At 49.5% G+C, this 22,157-nt stretch overlaps 1 protein-coding gene across 1 annotated transcript in view; it reads right to left on the bottom strand.

The window, feature by feature from the left end:
* The window catches only part of LOC123035073 (zinc finger protein 91-like), a 37,351-nt gene extending 18,837 nt beyond the window's left edge, over positions 1 to 18,514 (bottom strand). Inside the window, exons 1-6 of the mRNA XM_044452913.1 lie at positions 18,438 to 18,514; positions 16,355 to 16,451; positions 14,404 to 15,394; positions 10,170 to 10,863; positions 9,430 to 9,541; positions 5,556 to 6,547 (exon numbers count right to left, since the gene is read on the bottom strand). Coding sequence (XP_044308848.1) covers positions 5,556 to 6,547; positions 9,430 to 9,541; positions 10,170 to 10,863; positions 14,404 to 15,394; positions 16,355 to 16,451; positions 18,438 to 18,467 — 2,916 coding nt within the window. The 5' untranslated portion in view covers positions 18,468 to 18,514. The remainder of the gene's footprint in view (positions 1 to 5,555; positions 6,548 to 9,429; positions 9,542 to 10,169; positions 10,864 to 14,403; positions 15,395 to 16,354; positions 16,452 to 18,437) is intronic.
* Positions 18,515 to 22,157: the final 3,643 nt, after the last annotated feature.

Here is a 22,157-nt window from a genome sequence, read left to right as displayed (position 1 = left end):
CTGCCCGCATCTTAAAAAAGGTGCGGCGGAGGTGGAAAAGGAGCCATCGAAGCGGGGAGCTAGAAACTGGAAAGGTCCGGGGCTCAGGCGCACAGGACCAGCATGAATGCATATATTCGCATACGTTAATTTACTCACGCTCTAAGTCTGTGAGGAGCGGTTTTTATAGCGGTCTGTCTCCCAAGGACACCCCTATTTGTGCAAGGGGAGAAGAGGGCACTGGATTGCCGGGGGGGTGGGGAGGGTGGTAAAACTCGGGCAGGAGAAAGATTCAAGGGGTGAGGCACCGGTCGTTAAAAAAGCCGGTTAATCCGAGAGGAACTCAGAAATCCTCCGGGCCCTGGTACGTTTGTTTCAGCAAGAAAGTTTATTTATTTCAGCCGGGGGGTTTACTTCACCAAGATGTAGGGCAGATGGACCCCTACAGAATGGGGGCTGCAATGAAAGATGCTACTCCTTAGCACTGCATCTGGGTGCAATGCAGGGCTACGAAAAAGAGGAAGGGGTTGGAACAGCCCCCCCCCCGCCCCCGGGATGCTTGGGACTTTCCAGCAGAGCAACTAGGTGGGTACCGGGAGAGAAGTGGGAGGGGTACGCAATTCTTCAGGGTATGGAAAAAGCGGACAGAGATGCGTTTTTCTCCCTCTCAAAACGCTGGAGCCCAGCAGAAGCCACGCATGCAACTGAACGGACAAAACAAAGCACTTCTTCAGAATTCGCATTGAGCTGGGGTTGGACTACATGATCTCGAAGTACCCTTCCAAGTGTATGATTCCCGTTGCTACATAGTTAAACTGTGGGATTCCCTGCCAGAAGTAGTATGATAGTCACCCATTTGGGTGGCCTTAAAAGGAGATCAGGCAAATTCATGGTGGGTAAGGCTTCTAGTCCTCATGGCCATGTGCAACATCTAGTATCAGTGGCAGGATGCCTGTGTATACCAGTGGTTGAAGAACATGGGTGGGAGGGGACTGCTTCACTCATGTCCTGATTTTGAGGTTCTCATCCGGTCAGCCATTATGTGAGCTTCGTTTTCTCCTTCTCCCTCCCAATTTATTTTTTTCTTTTATGACTTTTAAAGTGAGGTCCTGAAGGCACAACTGTGTAAGTTGCTCAGGGAACGTTTTTTTGGCTGAAGAGCACAGTATGCATGCCATAAATACCGAAATGAATAAATGGAAGGTGGGAAAAATCCAGCAGTTAAGACATAGGAGAAAACAGTGAGACAGAGTTGGAAAAAGCTGTCCATGAAGCAATTGCTAAGTGTAAAATTCCCCTTGAAACATCCAAAATACTGGAGGCGCTTTTAGTGGAAATTCATCTAAATCTCATCCATGACAAAAATAGCTAAGAAGGGTCACCTGTCTCTCTATCTGTCCGTCTATTTGATTTATATCCCACCTTTTTCTTTTTTAAAGAAATCAAAGAGGCTTACATCACTCTCATCCTCCTGCTCCCAATTGTACCTGCAGAACAACAACCCTGTGAGGTAGGTTGGATTGAGAGTCTGTGACTGCTCAAAGTCACCTAGTTGATTCCATGGCTGAGCAGAGACTAGAACCCAGGTCGCCTGAGCACTGCTCCACCGAATTGCTTTCTCTGGTTTTTTGTCCCGTTACAACCACACATACCTTAAGCCTAAAACAAAGCCTAGGTGACGCATGCATGAGACAGCTCAGCAGAGAACACAAGGCACTCTGCACTTGCCCAGGGGTGCTCTGATCAGTCTGATTTCATACAGTGCAGGGGTAATCTTGAGTGCTTATTGCAAAACTGCAACGAAGTGCATGCCAGAGTCTCTCTGCCTCTCTTTTATTTTTATTTATGCAGTCATGATAATGCAAATGTTAAAATTCTTGCAAGAGGGCTCATGTTAAAAGGATTTTAAAATAACTAATAAAAACACATTAAAATACCAAAGAAAAAATCTTTAAAATGGCACAAGTGAATAGCTTTTTAAAAGCCACAGTAAAACACAAAGCCTCCACTGCTACCTGTTGGGCAGACATTCAGCAGGTGACGCTTTGCCACTCTATACATCTCAATGATGAGAACAGCACTCCCCATCTTCCCCATCTTGGACTACAACACCTACCAGACCTAGCCAGCACCTACCATGTCTAAAGGGCACCAGTTAGATTTCCACCTATCACATGCCTGCCAGTGGTACAGCAGCTGAGATCAAAATACCTTGAAATAGCAGCTAGGTTTGTGCACTGGGAAGTCCTGAGTTCAACTTTTGCCTCAGTCAAAAATTCACAAATAATGATGTTTACTAAACATCTGTAGACCTCATTGAATTTGCCACCTTATTTATTTAAAACTTTTCTCTACCATCCCTTCACAGACGTCTCGGGATGGTTTACAACAGATATAAAATAAAATAGAAATAAAAGTAGCAGTTGCACAGCATCTGATGTTAAATATAAAACCACTAAATAAAACAGGTTAACAATTAAAATACTGGGAGAATAAAAAGGTTCCTGAGTAAAAAGCAGCTTGGAGAGCAGATGGAAATATCAACTGAAATAAACCAGCAGGTTGGGGATTAACATTATTATTCTCATGCTCTGACCTTTTATTTTGGTTTAAAGGAACTAAACACAGAATTTGTACGATGGCCTCAGAGGTGCAGTTTGCAGTCCCCCTAAGCATACGCAGAGTGCTTCCTCCTCTATTCTCCCCTAAGTTTTTGATTAAGGAAGTTGCAGAATTTCCACAGCCCAAGGACACAATTCTGTGCAGGTTCAAAGAGAATGAAGGTCTTTTTCTCTCTAAATTGCACAGGACGGTGCCTTTAAAAAGCCTGTTGGACCATCCTGCCACGCCCCCTTTCCCCCAGCCATGGGTCACTGGGTGCCTTCTCTCCATCACTGGCTTTTGGGAAGGTCTCCATCCGAGCTAGAAAGACTGAAATGCCCTATGTAACAAGAACTGTAAGCTAAACTATATTGGACTTTTTGTGTCGTTGGCTCTTCCCCTTTCGCCTTGGCCCTGCCCATCTTTGGGACCGCCCCAGTGAATCTGAATGTGAATTTGGCCCTCCGAGTGAAAAAGGTTCCTCACCCAGGCAGTGGGAGACAGGAAGTGGGAACACGTTTGTGGAAGAAGATTCTGCCCTCGGGAGCAGCGCAGCGGTACCTCGGCTCACGAACTTAATCCGTTCCAGGACTCTGGTCGTGACCCAAACTGGTCGTGAGCCAAGTCAAATTTCCCCGTAAGGTTCAATGTAAATAAGGTTAATCCGTTATGTAACTATTATTTTTAATCACAAAAATTTGACGCAAAGTGACAAAGAACAACAAAGATGGCGGCCATCTCCCCCTCACCCCGAGCACGACTGCGATCGCGCCCATCATCCCTGCACGAGTGTTGAGTGCGGCCATGGACGGGCGATTGCGGGCTCGCTCCGGGGGGGGGGGGGGGGAGACGGGCGCGATGGCAATCGTCACCGAATGCAGAGTTCGCAACCCGAGGCAAATTTTTTCAGAAATTTCTGTTCACGACCCGATTTGGTCATGAACTGAGGCGTTTGTGAGCTGAGGTACCACTGTATTAGGAGGGCTGGAGACCCAAATCCCTGGGAACCCTTCTGCCCCCACACCTTGTGGTGCAAGGGAACCTGTTGAAGTGCAGTTTTAGGGGCCCTGATGCTCCCCGCAGCATCAGCTCCCCCTGGATTTGCTGGCTAGTTGTCCTGCTGCCCCAGCCCGTCTTTCTTCCTGATATTTTCCTGAAATAAAGTACCCCCTGCCCTTGGCCAGCCCTCCATTTTACCACCTGGGATCTCATTAAAAGACAGGCTGTTTTAAAGACTTTAAAGCACATGCAAATTAGCCTATGCAAAGTTGTACCTTTTTTGTCCTGCGAGCCCCAGAACTTTTCTGTACCTTCAGCAAACACAGCCTCAACATCAGCAAGGGATGAGTGTTTTGGAGGGCAGGGATTTATTAATTTAACAAGTTGCTTGTGTTTCCCCAATGTTTCAAATCTTCCATGTTTGAGTGAAGATGTTTTATATCCTGGGCAGGTGGGAAGAGTTATGCTTGGAGATCTTCTACGCTTGAACAGCGGTAGGGATCACTTCCTCCACATATGCATAGTTATCTATTTGTGTATGATTTGGGGCTGAGCCATAAAGCAAGCCCCCAAAACCACTGCCTTGAGTTGGCAATGCATTATCTCCCCCTCCCACGCAAACACACCCGGGTACCATCTCAATGAACTTCAGAGGTTCCAGGGTGGAGGGAACAAACGCATCCACACTCACTCACACTTTCAGAGCAAACTCCTGTTACAAAAGTCTGGCACCCTCCAAGAGTGGGGACTACAACCCCCATCACCCCCAGCTTGCTGAGAATGTAGTCTCCCACATCTGGGTGGGGCAGGTTAGTGTAGAGGTTGTTGCCCAGATGACTTAAACTTTCCGTCAGTGCTCGTGAGAGAGATTTAACAAAGATGGCAAAGACCTTCCTTCACAATTCATTTGTTCTATTTTGGGTGAATTATGTCGTGTTCCTCAAGCAGCCTGTGAAAATCCCTTTGTTCCAAGAGGCAAGAGTTACTCCATATATCTCAAAATGGAGAGGAAGGCAATTGTCAATGTATACTAGCAGTAAATGTGTTGGGTTGACCATTCAATCTACAGCTTCTGGTTTGAGAATCCTTCTAGAAATTACCCTGTTGGCAGGAAAACCCATCTCTGTTGAGGCAGGACAGGGCCAGAAAATGGGATGTTCAGTCAGTTAACTACATTAGATTGTAACTTCTCTAAGTACCTCAAAGGCTGTCCCAAAGAGGAAGGTCAAGGTCTCTTCTTGCTGTTGCCAGAGTGTGGGACACGGAATAATCAATTCAAGTTGCAACAACCCAGATTCAGGCTGGACATCAGGAAAAGCTTCTGCACTGTCAGAGCAATACCCAGTGGAACCAGCTGCCCAGAGAGGTGGCAGGCTCTCCCACACTAGAGACATTCAAGAGGAAACTGGACAGCCGACTGAGTGTGATTGTGTGAACTGGTGTCCTGCAACAGCAGGGGGTTGGACTCAATGGCCTTCATGGCCCCTTCAAACTCTACTATTCTATGAGTCTATGATTAATCATATTCCAGTGTATATTAAGAGTTGGGTTCTTGCTTTTTCCTTCCCATGCTTCCAAAACCTGGGTTTATTAAAAATGGCCTTGTCCAGCCAGTTTCCCTACAGATGTTTTGGACTATATCTCCCATCAACTCCAACCAGCATGACCAGTGGCAAGGGGGAGATACCATTTATAGTCCAAAAGATATGGAGGGCCACCAGACCAAGGCAGATTCAGAGTATTGGAGTTCCAACAATATGGGTGAGGAACTGGCAGTCCGTGGCCTGGAACTGTCCTAGAAGTCCATCCTGTTAGTCTTTCCTAGGCAGCCTCTCCCCCATTCTTTCTTACTGCAGGGCTCCAGTGTTCTGTATACTACCTGTGGATTGGGGTAGGCCTGCACAATCCCTTATGAAAAACCAAGATATCTGAATTCAAATTTAAGTTTCCTTTCTCCAGTGAAAAGATACCTATGATTTTCTTGCAGTGTGTATTTTCTGATGTGCAATAAGGTTTGAGCGCACCCTAAAGCTTTTCCCACATTCTTGACATTCATATGGTTTTTCGCCAGTGTGTATTCTCAGATGTCCAGTAAGGAGTGTGCTCACACCAAAAGTTTTCCCACATTCAGGACATTTGTATGGTTTTTCTCCGGTGTGAACTCTTTGGTGCCGGCTGAGTTGTTGGCTTACAGTGAAGCTTTTCCCACACTCCAGGCATTTATAGGGCTTTTCTCCTGTATGAACCCTCCGATGAGTAATAATCTGAGAACTGTTACAGAAACGCTTGCCACAGTCTGGACACTGGTATGGTTTCTCCCCAGTGTGAGATATTTCATGCCTAATCAGATCTGAACTCACACTGAAGCTTTTCCCACAATCTGAGCACTTAAATGGTCTGTCTCCGGTGTGGATTCTCTGGTGGTTCTTAAGGTGTGAGCTCTGGCGGAATGTCTGTCCACATTCAGTACATTTGTATGGTTTTTCCCCTGAATGAGTCCTCTTGTGTTTAATGAGCTGTGAGCTTACACTGAAACTTTTCCCACACTGCTGACACTGATACGGTTTTTCTCCATTGTGCGTCCTCGCATGAGCGATCAAGTTCGACCGCAGCCTGAAGGATTTCCCACAGTCAGAGCACTCGTATGGCTTCTCTCCAGTGTGAATTCTCTGGTGTGCAATCAGGCCAGTGCTCCGACTGAAGCTCTTGCCACACACGCTGCAAGTCCTTTGCTTCTTGACTTTTGGAGGTATTTGTTGGGTTGCGGTTTCATCAAAATCAGGAGCTACGTCTTCAGCTTTATCACCACTCTTTTCGGGGCAGCTTCCTGTGTGGGTCACCGTAGAAATGGAGGAAGTTGCTTGCTTATATTGATGCTGCAAACATCTTCTGGTCTCACACACGTCCCCTTGTTTGTGGCTATTCAAGTGCAACTGGCCCTCTGCCCGCCCACTCAGCAATTCGTCGTCTAAAGGAACAAAACAGCAAGGGAATTAAACCGATTCTTTAATACTGTTTATATTATTTAGTATTATTATTATTATTATTATAACATTTCTATGCCGCCCCTTGCCGAAACCTCGGGGCAGCTTACAACACGATAAAATACAATGAAATACAATAGCACATAATAAATTACCATTAAATACAAAATACAAAAAATACATTGATTTACAAATATAAGATTAAAATTATCAGTATAAATTAAGTAAATAAAAATATAGAAGGAGAAAGAGAAGGAAGAAGAAGTTGCCCTGGCCAGATCATATGTTTTAACAGTTAAAATGATGTTTAAATAAAAAGGTCTTTACCTGGCGCCGAAAAACCAGTAACGACGGTGCCAGGCGGACCTCTTTGGGGAGTGAATTCCATAGGTTGGGTGCCACCGCAGAGAAAGCCCTCCTCCGAGTACTTACTCTCCTAATTTCTTTCATGGAGGGTTCCCGGAGAAGGGACTCTCCCGCAGATCTCAAAGGGCGGTCGGGCATATACGGACGTAAGCACTCGTTCAGGTAGCCAGGACCCAAGCCGTTTAGGGCTTTGTAGGTCATCACCAACGCCTTGAATTGGGCCCGGGCTTCAATGGGAAGCCAGTGAAGCTGACGGAGGACTGGAGTCATGTGAGCATAACGCCCCGTCCCCATCAGCAACCTGGCAGCTCTATTTTGCACCAATTGAAGTGTTCGGACTGTCTTGCTTTATACTAATCCTGTGCTTTGAACTGCTATACTTTTGTGGATCTCTTTGGTTTCTTAAATTGAAAAGTATTTTAAGGGCACAATTGTCTCCTGACATCACCAAAAATGAGCCACAGTATGATGCAGCTACTAAAAATAAATGTTACCATAGACTGCATGTTTTAAAATTAATGTTATTGTGTACTTCAAGAAACAAGCAGGAAGGAAGGAGAAGGGAGAGGGAGGGAGGGAGGAGGGGAGGGAGGAAGCGGGAAATAGATAAAAATAAATTACTTACAACAGGTAAACCTTAGATTGCATTTACAGAAACAGCTCATACAAAGTTATGGGCCCATTCAGTTCAGGAGTCACTAAGCCATATCTGAATTACCTCATCCAGTTCTGAGTGCCACATTTTTAAAGCTACAGACTGGGGTGCAGAGCCTAAACCAGCCTGAGGACATTTGGTAGCCTGACAATCTAACCTAATGTGGTGCCCTCCAGATGGACTGAACCACAACTCCCATCATTCCCAGACAGCATGGCCACCAGGTAGGTGACACCTATTCAAACCCAAGAAGGGTCTCCACAGATTGGCCTGCAACTCCCATCATTCTTGACCAGTGGCTTCGATGAATGAGGCTGATGGGAGTTGCAGTCTTAGACACGAGGGGGGCTCCTGTTGAGCAAGGCTGCTCTAACCACTATACTGCACTGATTGTCCATATGACAGCATCCTTCCACCCTCAGTGCTCCAGCCCTATTTTGGTCAGACAGCGTCTCTGATCTTTCCTTGTCTGTGGACCTGGGGTGTGGAAGCACTTTCAGCCCAAGGGCCGGATTCCATTTCAAACAAACTCTTGAAGGGCAAGGTCAAAAGCAAAAGGGGCAGAACCAAGCACAGAAGAGGCAAACTTGAACTACCAGCCTCATTTATATTAAATTTAATTTAGATTGAAGCTTTCCTACCTCAGGAAAAGCTGTTCAACCTTTCATGGGGAAATACTGCGTAAAAGTGGGGAAACCACCAGTCAGTCAGTCATTAAAGAAGCTGGACCAAGGAGATGGTGTACAGCCTTCTGGGGAATCCTGGGGGAACGGGCCAGACTAGGGCCCCAAGCCTGTGGCTTTAGACCACTGCTTCAAATGGGATCAAGCTCTGGGTATGCCTCTGACCGCCACCATCATAGAAGGCCTGGTTGGTGACAACCAGGTGCGGGGCCTTCTCAGTGGCAGCCCATCAATTATGGAACAAGCTCCTCACGAAGGCCCAGCTGGTGCCAACTCTACTATCCTTTTGATGCCCGTTTAAAACTCATTTTCTAAAGGGTATTTAATCCATTCTAATAGTATATTGCAGTGCTATGTCAGCAATTTAACAGGTCTTACATCTTTTCCTGGGCTCCAAGATCACCGCAGATGGGGACTGCAGCCAAGAAATTAAAAGATGCTTGCTCCTGAGGAGGAAAGCTATGGCAAATCTAGACAGCATACTAAAAAGCAGAGACATCACCCTGCCGACAAAAGTGTCTATAGTCAAGGCTGTGGTTTTCCCAGTTGCAATGTATGGCTGTGAAAGCTGGACCATAAGGAAGGCTGAGTGCCAAAGGATTGAGGCCTTTGAATTGTGGTGCTGGAGGAGACTCCTGCGAGTCCCTTGGACCACAAGGCGATCAAGCCAGTCAGTCGCAGAGGAGATCAACCCAGACTGCTCTTTAGAAGGCCAGATACTGAAGATGAAACGCAAATACTTTGACCACCTAATGAGAAGGAAGGACTCCCTGGAGAAGAGCCTAATGCTGGGAACAATAGATGGCAAAAGAAGAAGGGGGCGGCAGAGGATGAGGTGGCTGGATGGAGTCACTGAAGCAGTCGGTGTGAACTTAGTTGGACTCTGGGGGATGGTGGAGGACAGGAAGGCCTGGAGGAATGTTGACCATGGGGTCGCGATGGGTCAGACACGACTTCGCAACTAACAACAACAAATTTATTGTACTTACTTAAATCTGGCTTCAAATCTGGCTTCTAAATTTTGAAGTGTTATTTTTATTATATTTTGTCATCATTTGTATTTTTCTTATTGTATTCTAACTGTATTTTATGTGCCATTTTAAACCACCTGGAGAGCTTCAGCTATTGGGCAGGACAGTGATGAAGATAAAGTTCACATTACCTGAACAGCCATTTTCTCCACCACTCTCTTCTTTGACTTCCACACTCGGCAGCTTCTCCCTGGTCTCTGAAGGAGCCCCACCTGCTTCTGAAGGAGTCGCAGGTGCTGCCACCTGAAACAGCCAGGAGAACAACCCTGTCAAGAGAGCTGGAAAAAGGCAGGAGGCCAGGTGGATTAGAAAGGGAGCCGGCTCCAGGAAAGGGCCCCTCTGGCAAACAGCCCCCCTGCCCCCCATTGCTGGGCTTGGCTGGCAGCAGCAGAAGGCGATGAAGGGGCTGCCATCTGGATTGTCCTCAGTGCCCAGAAGAACACTGCCTCAGGGGCATGATGGGAAATTAAAGGGCAACTAGGCCCAAATGCAAGGATGTTTCATTGGAGACCAAAGATCATCCAATGCCAGCCCAACTGGTTGAAGATGTCCAAGAAGGGGAAGCCCAACAGCCCTCTTTGTCAGGCACAGCAGAAGGAAGGTCTCTAGATGTATTGGACACGAACTTCCTGTACTCCTGGCCACTGGCCATGTTTGCGGGGGAGATCTGCCTTCTGCTCAACCCACGACTGGTTCGGATGTCCTACCATTTTTACCAACAAGACTGTTTCTCCTAATGGTCAGCTGAAATCGCCCCCCCTCCCATAACTTCAGCCCATTAGATCCAGTCCTGCCAGTTGGGCAGCAGAGAACCAGCCTTTGCCCTCGTCCAGGCGACAGTCCCTTCAGGGTGCACAATCACACCTCTCACCTCTTCGGCTGCATTCTCGGCCTCTGCTTGCCTCTGCAGGAAGCCCTCGGCCAGGGCCACCGCCTGGGCGCAGCTCTTGGCCTCACGTTCTCTCACCCAGCCTTGCATCTCTGGGGGCAGGACGGCCAGGAACTGCTCCAGGATCACCAGCTCCAGCATCTGCTCCTTGCTGTGCCGCTCGGGCTTCAGCCACCGGTGGCAGAGGAACCAGAGGTGGCTGCAGGCCTCGCGGGGGCCCTTGGCCTCCTCATAGCCGAACATCCGGAATTTCAGCCGCTGGGTTTCTACAGTGATGGTGGTGTTCCCTTCCACAGGCTCACCCTCTGTACCTTGGTAGGCCCCTGCAAGGTCCAAGCACTGACAGGGCTCTTTGGGTTCTTGGCCAAGGTTTGGCTTGAGGCAGGTTCCTTCATGTCCTTCGGGGCAGCAGCTGCTAGAAGCCGTGCCTTCAACAGGGGGCACACAAACCTTTATGTCTTCCCATGGGACAGACTGCAAACACTGTGGGCTGCCCCAGCCCAAACTGGGCAAGCCAGTCCCTGTTGAGAAGACTCGCTCTCCCGTCTCCTCTTTATCCCATTTGCGCCCTATTTGGCTGTACCCGTTTCCTTGAGGCCCCTGTCTGAGCACAGCCCAAACCTGGGGACGTGGCTCACTCTGGTCCATTCTGTCTGTCCTGTGATCCAACAGAAGCCTTAGGGTGTTCCTCCACTACTCTTACATGGTGTCCTCCATTAGCAGTTTCCGTAAAACAGATTTTGAGGGATGGACTGGGCTGTCTCTCAGTGAGAGTTAGGTCCTGAATTTAGCAAAAATTCTGCAGATAATGGATTAAAGTTTCTTCCTGAAGAGAAAATAAAAAGATCTTCAAATTGATACATGTTCCCTACAAAGGGTTAGAAAAAAAAGGGATGATGAACCTCAAGGCAATGGGCTGACTCTAGTCTCCCTGGAGTTTTCAGACAGCAATCAGCTTTCCCCCCATTGACCAAATGTTTTGGTGGTTCTATGGCTTTTGTGCAGTCTCTGCCTACTGCATTAAGAAAGACCAAAATGTCTCTCCTAAGCTCTGAGTTAAATATATTGACATTTTTGCCATTCAGGATTTTTGGGCCAACCTGCTTTTGCCTTTGGCCCTGAGTACCACTGAGAGCTTCCCTGAAATGGAATTCCCCTGAAAATAAATTTTATACCCTTCGGTTCGAGAGTCCACACGTGTGTGTAACACGTTTGGCTAGTGTCCAACTTGCTATCTTGTACACAGCAGATATATGTTTTATTCTTTCAAACTTGCACTAGCATCGCATATGGGTTTGCGTTTGATTTGGCTTTTTGTGGTTTGGGGTGCAATTCTAGGCAGTTTCAGCCAGGGGAAAAAAGGTCTGTCATTCCCAACATTCTCCAGCTGCTAAATTCTGTGGGGCTTCCATCTGAGTTCAGGTGGGATATAAATATAATAATTAAAATACGGTGCTCTCTCTCTATGGGTGTGTGTTCTGTTTCTCCTTTTATCCCGCCCATGTTTTGCATTTAGTATTTGCATTTAAAATACACCCCCCCGCCCCCCTTCCCGCAAACCTGCAGCTCAGCTCACCTCTCCCTCTCTTCGGCATAGTGACACGGCCGGAAAAAGGAAGCGACGGCAAGAGCGGCCTCACTGTGGTCAGGAGCAGCTCTTCTAGGAACTCCGACTCTATCACTTTAACCCTTCCGGGGTTGAGCCTTTCTGCGGAACGTGGACGGGGGAGAGGAAACCAAACGGAGAGCCGTGGAGGAAGCGCCTGTAGGCTCAGCGGGAGGAAACCTGGGGCTTTCCAGCGTTCTGGCCTATAATTCCCATAGGCCACAGCCAGCAGGGATGATAGGAGTTGTAGTTCAAAAGTTTTGGATGGTTAAGGTTAGCCTCCCGCCAGTGGTCAGCCTAGTTTCATATTGTCCAAGCTCCTTAGCTGTGGCCTTCCAGGGTTTCCAGTGGGGGTTTTAACCCCAAACATTATCTTGAGACTCTCATTATTATAATTCTGTTGCATGTATGCCTTGCCTTTCTTCTTGCCAGCAACACAAAGTGGTTGACCTAGCTCTCCTCAGCTCCATTTTATCCTCACAACAACAACCCTGCGGAGTAGGTTAGGCTGAGAGTGTGTGACTAGCCCAGAGTCACCCAGTGGTACTTGAAGATGGCAGAAACTAAACCAGGATCATTTAAAGTCAGGTTGGTGACTGCTGGCCCTCCAGATGTTTTGGCTTACAACTCCCATCACCCCCATCAGATGCTTTCTAGGGCTGAGTTGTAGCCCAAAACTTTGGGAGGAACTCAAGTTGCATGCCTGTCTAAGCCCTTTAAACACAGGGCAACAGAGATGGCCAGAAATTGAGCAGTAACCCATGAAAGGTAGCGTAGATGCCAGGGATCATTAAAAGGATAAAGAAGACACCCACATCTATGCAAAGCTTTGAAGAGATCACACTTGGAAAGATGGACACATTTCTGGCCCTGCATCTCAAAAAGGATATTGGGGATCTGGAAAAGCTGCAGAAGCAGGTAAACCAAAGGAACTCAGGGCTGCAGCTAGCCCTCCGTGAGGAAAACTTCCAACGATCTTCCCTGTTTGGTGCCTGTAGAGGAAAACTGCTGGAAGACTATTGTATACCGAGGAGATAGGTGGTGTAACACAACTGCCCTTCTATTCCTGCCTCATGTGTGAAGACTCAGTCGAGGCCCTCCGGCATGCAAGGGAAGCCGCTTGCTAATTAGGACGGTACAGCATTGGAATGCCGAAAAGTTTACAGTGGAGCCGCCTGGGAACAGCGGATGGGGCTAATTAACTGTTTTGATGTAGTTTTCCACAGCAAGTAACATTCTTAGATTTAGGGTAGGGAGAGAAGCTATTTGTTTTTCGGCGCCAGGCAAAGACCTTTTTATTTAAGCAGCATTTTAAATGTTAATACCATTGAATTTTATTTGGCCAGGGCGGCTTATTTTATTCCAATGTATATATTTTAATTGTTATTGTTTTGTGTATTTTATTATGTTGTGAGCCGCCCCGAGGCTTCGGCAAGGGGCGGCATAGAAATGTTTAAATAAATAAATAAATAAATAAATAATAAGCTGCATGACCCCACCTGAGCGAGTGCCAGGATGAGATCTAGCCGAGCAAGGAATCTGCCTAGTCCCCTTTTAAATCCCCTTTTAAAGTGATCAAACTGGTGTCCATCACCACTTCCCATGGCAGCAAACTCCACAGTTCAACTTTTGGATGTGTGAAGAACTGATTTGCTTTTATCTGTCCTGAACTTCTTATGCATCAGCTTCCTGGGATGACCCCTTTGGGTCTGAGTGTTCTGCAAGAGGAAGAAAAATCTCCGGTGTAGTTTTGAACACCCCGTCAAGTACTCCCTTTCCTCACCGTTATTCTATGCTGAACAGTCCCGATTGTCATGGCTGCTGCACACAGGGGAGCTGCTCCAGCCCCCCAATCATTTCGTTGCCCTTCCCTGCCCTTTCTCCAACTCGGAGCTCGTCACAGGGTCTCCAAGGTGGGGCTGACACAAAACCAACCCACCTTTCAGGATCGGTTACAAGGCAGGCGATGAGAGGCACTTTGAACATTTATACCAGAGGTGAGGAACCTATTTCAGCCCTGGGGGGTACATCCCATTTTGAGGGGGGGGTTCCAGTGTGCTGCGTTCCAGGCAGGAGGGGGCCAAAGGCAAAACGGGGAGGGGGGGCAAAGTCACCAAACCGCCTGCAAATTTTCACTTAAAGCCCTTCTTACCAGTTAACTAAGCTGTCAGAAGAGGCATTTTAATGGTGTAGAATGTGAGAGGAAACTGCAAAAACAAATAATTGGGAGCTAGAAAGAAAGGAGACGGGGCTACAAGAAAGAGTATGGCCATTTGGGCAACCCCGGACAGCCAGATTCAGGCTGGATTTGGCCTCAAACCTGAGATAAAGGCTATTCAAATTTATATAATTTATCTAAAGGTCATTCCAAGGCTTGCAAAGTCTGCATTTTAATTTGGAATGACCTTCTCTGCACAGGTTCTGTCATACATCTCACTCTTGTTCCGAGCATTGTTCTGAGTCTGGTCATAGAATCACGGATTAGTAAAGCTGGAAAGGGCCAGAGGGCCATCGGGTACAACGCTCTGCAGGCCTCCCAGTTAAACCATCTCTCTTGGATGGCTGCCCAGTTGCATCTCGAAAGCCTCTACGTGGGAGTGGTATCCCTACGTCTTCCGCGCCCGGTGGGTCTTCAAGTGGGTGATCAGTGTTGAGCGCAGCCGGAAGCACTTCCCGCACTCGGGGCACTCGTACGGCTTCTCGCCAGTGTGGATCCGCAGGTGCCCGGCCAGGAGGGTGCTGACCCCGAAGGTCTTCCCACACGCCAGACACTGGTACGGCTTCTCCCCGGTGTGCACGGCCTGGTGCCGGATGAGCTGCTGGCTCACGGCGAAGCCCTTCCCACACTCCAGGCACTTGTAGGGCTTCTCGCCCGTGTGGACCCTCCGGTGGGTGATCACCTGCGAGCTGTTGCAGAAGCGCTTGCCGCAGTCGGGGCACTGGTAGGGCTTCTCGCCCGTGTGGGCCCGCTCGTGCCGGATGAGGTCGGAGCTGATGCTGAACCCCTTCCCGCAATACGAGCACTTGAAGGGCTTGAGCCCCGTGTGGATCTTCTGGTGGTTCTTGAGGTGCGAGCGCTGCCGGAAGGCCTGCCCGCACTCTGCACATGGGTAGGGCTTCTCGCCCGAGTGGGTCCGCTCGTGCTCGATCAGCTGTGTGGTCACGGGGAAGCTCTTCCCGCACTCGGCGCACCGGTAGGGCTTCTCACCCGTGTGCGTCCTCTGGTGCACCACCAGGGTCGACCTCGACCGGAAGCTCCTGCCGCAGTGCGAGCACTTGTAGGGCTTCTCGCCCGTGTGCACCCGCTCATGGGCCAGGAGGCCCGTTCTGCGGCTGAAGCTTTTCCCGCACACGCCACAGGTTGTCTCTGGCTTCCCATTGGGAGCTTTCTGTCGCTTTGTGGACCTGGCAGGGGGGTCCGATGCTTCACGACCCTCCTCCGGGCCATTTCCTGGGATCTTCTCTGAGGCTGGAGGATTTGAAGCAGCTTGCTCCTTCCCCTCCCCCTCTAATACAGCCAGGAGGTCCCTTCCTTTCCTCTTCCCTCCTGGCTCGACACTCTTCCGCTGTGGCTCCTCTCTCTCGCTCAGCTGCCTCTCACCTGTGAAGACAGAACGCAGGACCATGGGACAAATTGGTTTGCTGTCCTGGGAAGAAGGTCCCAAGTGTCAGTGAGAGAGAAAATATCCTGACAAAATGTACATTTTTTGGTTTGTTTTTTTGTAAGCTGTCCAAAGACTTTATAGGGATGCGGTGGCACAGTGGGTTAAACCGCTGAGCCACTGGGCTGGTTGATCAAAAGGTCAGCGGTTTGAAACCACAGATGAGGTGAGCTCCCGTACTCTGTCCCAGCTCCTGCCAACCTTGCAGTTCGAAAGCATCCAAATGCAAGTGTATAAAAAGGTACCCCTTTGGTGGACAGGTAAAAGCACTCCACGCACTGCGGTGTTTAGTCATGCCGGCCACGTGACCACGGAGACTGTCTGTGGACAAACGCTGGCTCCCTCGGCCAGGAAATGGAGACGAGCACCGCCCCCTGGAGTCAGGCCTGGCTGGGCGTAACGTCAAGGGGAAACCTTTCCCTTTACAAAGACTTTTTAGTATTAGGACGACCGCCAGCGAGAAGGCCCTTCCTCTATTTGCACCCCCCTCACTTGCAGAAGAACCTCCTGGCCTGATCTTAAAGGACAGGCAGGTTTGTATGAGATCCTGATTTTAGTTCCCACTCACTGTGAAACTCACTGGCAGACTCTGGGTCCGTGAGTGATTCTCAGCCTAACTTACTCTGCAGGGTTGTTGTGAGGATGAAATGGCCAGGAGAAGGACCACATAAGCCTCCCTGGGCTCCTTCTAAGAGGTTAAGCCAAGTCCAAGTTAATTAATTAGTTAAGTGAAATCAGTGATTTCCAGAGGGTGCAGAATCCTTTGGTTTAGTTTGTTTGCCTCTCTTTCCAAACAGGGCATTATTTTGCATCCTGGATAGAAGCTGCCCCAGGCTGCCAGCCCATCCAACTCCAGGGCTGCGAGGAATCCCTCCCTGTGGATTTGGCCCCTCCGTTACCTTCCTGCTGGAACCCTGGGCCAGAATTCTCCCCTTCTGCTTCTGACGGCGTCTGCTCACCCTGGAGGGGTTGGACAGCCCTCTCCGAACGAAGCACCTGCAAAAGAGGAGCGAGGACGTTAATCAAAGGCTGAACTCTGACCCAAGGCACCTGGGTTCAGTTCCATTCAAGGGGCTGGCCAGGGGGTCAAATAGGGGGTCAAATGACCACTGCGGGAATGACAGGTGATAGATGATGATAGAAAAAGGCAACCCCGGACAGCCCAGTGGGACAAATCCCAAAACGGCAGCAAAAGTCATTGCTTCTTTTTCTTAAACACCTTTTAGTGGCAGGTGGCTGGGCAGGCACATGGTTATTCATGATTCATTTCATGCAACTGCTGGCTGCAGCTGCTCATTTTAATTTTGCTTAAAAATACAGCCTTTTCTGCCACAAAATGGCCCTTATTCCCAGGTAAGGCTGAGATGGGTTAGAAATGGTAGTCCATCCCATCGGGAGGGGACCAAACTGGAAGAGGGTGGCTTTAACTGGTCTAAACCATCCTAGCCATTATCTTTCCCCTGGGATTTCTCCAGAATACAAAGGCAGCCTTGCAAAGAAGCCCACAGAAGTGCCGAACTCGCATTTTAATGTTCACTAGCCTGTTTGCATCATGCCAGTAGTTCAGGAAACATCTGGATGGTCTCTGTGGAAACAGAACGCTGGACTAGGCGGGCTTTCGCCTTGATCCAGCTCGGTGCTTCTTCATAGCATGATCTTACCAACAGGGGGCTCTCCAGACATCTTGGACTTCACTGCCCATCAGCCCTGGCTGGCATGGCCAATGGTCAAGAGAGCTGGAAGCTGCAGTCCAAAGCATCTGCAGGGTGCCCGCTTAGGGAAGCCGGACTTCGAAAAAGAAGGGAAATGGCCATTGCCTCAGCTAACAGGGAAGCATTTGCTGTTAGCCTCCGAATTAAGGGGGAGAGAGAAAAGGCCTCCTTCTCGACCAGCCCCGTGCTGTTGTGGGATTCCTGCTTGTCTACAGCAATGGGATGGCAAAAGCGAGTTGGGTTCCCCTTGCCCATCCTTTTGCTGCACGTGAGAGCAGAGAGTCCCTGCTCACTTTCCGACCTTCCACAGCCAGGCAAGGCCAAACCCTGCATCACCTGCTTGCCGCATCGCCCATCCTCCTGCCGCTGCCGCAGGAAGTCCTCGGCCGAGGCCACCGCCTGGGCACAGCTCTCCGGACTCCTCCTCTTGACCCAGCTCTGCATCTCCAAGGGCAGGACGGCCAGGAACTGCTCCAGGATCAGCAGCTCCAGGATCTGCCCCTTGGTGCGCCTTTCCGGCTTCAGCCACTGGTGGCAAAAGTACCACAGCTGACTGCAGACCCCGCGAGGCCCTGCGGCCTCCTGGTAGCGGATCTGCCGGAAGTTCAGTCGCTGTTTCTCTGTAGCAACAGCATCCCTTTCTGTGGGCTCTTCCCTTACGTTTGGGTCCCCTCCTCTGGCATTCAAGCAACTGTTGGCCTGTGAGACTTCAGCACTGTGTCCCAGGACTGAGGGGCTCACCAGATCTCTGCTGGGATACGCCGCTCCTTCTGAGGAAGGCTGGGAAGCTGCCGTGTCCTCCCGTGGGACATGCACCTGCAGGTCAGCCTTCCTGCATCCTGAATGTAGGGCCTGCGGTCTTGCGGGGATCTCCCCTCTGCAGCTTGGTGGATCTTCATTTTCCACCTGGTTCTTGCTGTGGCGGGTTTTACAAGGCCCTCCCAACCTTTCCGGAAGGTCGGAGCCTGCTGATTTCAGATCTGTTTGAGTTGGAACTGCATCCTCCAACACAGATTGGAACCTGAGGCCCAGGGCTGCCGACACTCCCTCCTCAGAAGCCATTGTTACGGTCCCTTCCCTGCAACCCACTGCAAAAATAAGGTGAGGAAAGAAGATGTCTTGTGAATCAGCTCCCGTTTGGTTCACTTCTAGCCTAGTTCAGACCTTCCGTTTCTGATCCCCAGATCTTGCTGTTTCGCCAAGCATCCCAGTTCAGATCAATGAGTTTCCACCCTCCTAAGAGGGTGGAAGAGAAAAATGGTTCAAATACCCCATCAATCCTGCAGACCTCGAATCGCATCCAGAGAAGGGCTTCCGCTTAGCAGCAAGCAACCAAGAAAAGCCTCTGCCTAATAAAAGGAAGACAGAAAGAGAAGGACAGACAAGCATTATGATTAATTCCTTTGCTAGCGGACAGAGCCGGTTTCCCACGGGTTGCAGCAAGAGCAGCCCTGACTTTGAACAAACACAGCTGTTAGGAGTTGCACAAGTCGTGTCCACCTGGTCTGCATGAAAGCTGCTGGCCTGCCATGGTGCACCCCCTACAACCCCTAGGGAGGGTCTGAGCACTCCATTCCTCCCAGGAGAGCTGCCCCACAGCAGTGGGGAGAGGGCAGTCTGGAACGCTTCCCCCTTTGGCCCACTAACCTCAGTCTGAATGGACCTCAACACTGTGTGCGGGTTAGGAAAGCCTGCCCCCAGTGGCTGGAGACGTTACTGCAGGCATCATGTCGCTATTTACATTTATTAACATCAATTAGTGTGTTTCAACAGCCATATAACTCTGAGGTTTACATCCCTTAGCATGCATGCCAGGCTCCAGGTATCTAAGTTTCACGGTTTGGTGTTATGTTGCTGATTGAGGGATGGACAGACAAAAATCAGCTTTTATAACAGGTTTATTTCTGTGTCTACAGCCATACAGCCCTGCAAGCACCAGAGTTCATCTGATCTCGGGAGCTGGGCAGGGTCGGTGCTATGCTTCCATACAGGCTGAAGTGCCTGATCCTACCTAATCATGGAAGCTAAGCAGGGGCAGGCCAGGTTGGACATCTGGATGGGTGACTTCAGTCCTGAATTTGGCAGGGGGCTGGACCCTGCTAGACCCCTTCCAACTGTATGATCTGTGATTCACTGCTTTTCAAGGGTGCGGTGCTCCCGGGGTGGCTTACAGTGAATTATGGAAGCCGCTTTGAGTTCCTCACAAGGAAAAAAGGCTGTTTGAGTCCCAGTCATTGGGAATAGGAGAGAGATAAATATAATAATTATGAGGCAATGTAACATATAATAAATAAACAAATGCACTCTGTACACTTTAAAGGACTAACCTACTTAGTGGATAGTTTTCTCCAGATGGTGGGCAGCCTACCTGGATAATCCGTTTAATCCGTGCAAGGAATCCTACCAACATAAGGGTACGGGGAAGCTATTCTATCCATGGGGATCGGAGTCTGTACGATTTTTTACGTAAAAACAGCAACAGCAACCTTAGAATTAGACCTTGGGAAGCTAAAACGAATCCATAGGCTTCTCTTTAACACCAGTCCATCTCCCTCCTGGTTCTGTCCTACTTCTTTTTTAAAAATTATTATTTTTTATTTTGCTCAGCGACGGCTTCTCCCCCTCCCTCTTTTATATTTCCACCCAACCCTCAAGTTCTCACCTCTGCCATTCTTTGTAGCCATGAAAAAGGGGGGGGGATTTGCAGCGCCCTCTCTCTCTCAGCCTGGAAAGGAAGACGCCAGCATGATTTTCCCACACACCCCCAAAACAAACAAATACCTAAATAATTTGGATCCTTTCTGGAAGGCATCACTCCATCCGCTTAACTCTTTCAAAGCCCCGGCTCTGCATGTGCAAGACAGTTCCGTCCAAACGGGTGGCTTGCAAACGAGCTGGATTGCAGCTTCCCGTAGTCCAGCGTATTTTGCAGGGCGCCAGCTTGGAGGGAGGCTGGTGTAGAACCGATGCAAGCTGTTGTTTGATTGAGTGCATTGGGGGGGGGGGTTGTTCTGCAACCCGGGTCTCTAAGGGTTAAATAGACAGAGCTGCTCAAGTTAGAAAAGTGCGGCTCAGGGAAGGGTGGGAGGGTTGCGAGCTGCTTGTGCCCTCTTGCAATGGAGGTGGAACTACAAAAGGGGGGCGTTTTAAAGGGGTGGCAAGTGCCTCCCGGGGAGGGCATCTGGGCAAGGAGGGGGCTCTCCTCCTCCTCCTCCGGGTCCTTCGGGATGCGATCCTGAGCAGGCACAAGGACCCGCAAGGTGGCCCGGCAGGTGGGGAAGCCGCAGCAGGGCAAGGCGCCTGGAATTTGGCTTTGGTCCCAGATCCATAGGTTTGCATATGGTAGCAGCTCAAGGGGGAAGACGGGCTCCCCCCCCCCGTTTATCCGCACAACGACCCTGTGAGGTTGGAGATGGCACAAGGTCGACCAGGGCGCTTGGCAGGGCTGAACAAGGAGTCAAACGTGGGTCTTCCCACTCCTGACAGGGCACTCTAACATAACCTTCTCCAAGCCTGTGCCACCCACCTGGCTGGGGGGTTATGGGGATCGGAGTGCAGTTGGGGAGCCAAGTTGGGCAAAGGCTGCTCTGACCACTAGGATTCACTACCTGTCCCCCCCCCCCCCCACTCCAGGTCTGCAGAGCTAGCTGCATTTTGAGGCAGAGGAGTAGCTTCAGGAAGAGAAGGTTGGCAACAGGATTATCAGCCAAAGCTTTGGTCCCAGTTTAGAAGGGCATTTGCTGTCTAAACAGGAAGCTGTAACCGTGTGGAATAACTGAAGGGGCAGGAACGAAATAAAGTTATGGGTTGATGAACGAACACCCATGTCTTAATGGGAAAGGTGGCTTTCAGAGAACACTCTGTATTTGCCTTAAAAAAAACTAAGGCATTCTACACATGCTCAGAGGTGCTTTTCTTGTGAAGAAAACTGTATTCAGCTTCAAGATGTTTCCCCGCTGTACTTAAATTACAGGACCCAGACAATTTGGTGGAAAGGGGACATCCTATGAATAAAACTGGGAGGTGCTGGGGCTTGTGGACTTCAAAAAGGGCTCTCTTCTCTTCCCCTTAACTTTAGCAGTGAGGCAGCTCTGTACATGCTCAATGGCACTGGGTTTTTTTAATCAGATGACACTATGCATATTTTAAAAGGAATAACGAGAATGAGAGGGGAAAAAATGCCTGTTCTGCTCAGGCACTCGGCACGCACTCAGAGGTGCTTAGCCTACAGTGGCTTAATTTTTTGACCCAGACACTGTTCTGCAATGCATCCCAAATCTGGTGTTCTGTCAGTGGGGTCAACCACAACTCCCATCTTCCCTAGTCGGCATGGTCCTGGGCTGCACTGTCTGGGAATGATGGCAGTTGTGAGCCAAGACATGTAAAAGGCAACAGGTTAGGGAAGGCTGAAATAAATGTGAGGAGGGTGATATTTTCCCTCTTGCTTGAATTTCTCAGTCATCCTTGCCATCCCTAAAATCTGAACAGCTCCAGGGCAGCTTCTTTCCACCCACCCGTACAAGCAAAGCGGCAGTGCTCACTCTGGAAGCCCTAGAGACTGGCATTTGAAATATTAAGGCTGGTAGCAAAAAAGGGCCATCCGCCCAGGTGGAGATGTGGGTGGAGAAGATAAAGCACTGAGGTGCAAAAGAAGCGATTCGAAGCCCACAAAAAGCCTCCGCTGTAGCTTGCTCTGCACTGCATGTGGAAAGCTAGCAGCTCAGGCAACAGCCTAGCCATCTCCCTTCCTTTCCAGCTGCGGGGAGGCTTTGATTTGGGAAAGCTCCACATGGGCTTTGCATCCACCCACACACTGTCCCCCCATCTGCACTGCCAGAACTGTACCACAGTCCTTCCCTGACTTAATTCTGCAGATGCTCAGAGGCACGCAACCTTAGGTGCCATCATCTCCCCTGCCCGCCATGCGTCCTGCTTACATTGGCTTCAGGAGTCAACGAGTGCTTTCTCCCCTCATTTCTACCCAGCAAGG

Source organism: Varanus komodoensis, unplaced genomic scaffold (genome assembly GCF_004798865.1).
Source record: "Varanus komodoensis strain SLA01 unplaced genomic scaffold, ASM479886v1 scaffold76, whole genome shotgun sequence".
Taxonomy (NCBI): domain Eukaryota; kingdom Metazoa; phylum Chordata; class Lepidosauria; order Squamata; family Varanidae; genus Varanus; species Varanus komodoensis.
The sequence above is the reverse complement of the archived record's forward strand: the minus strand, read 5'-3'. Positions and strand labels throughout refer to the sequence as shown.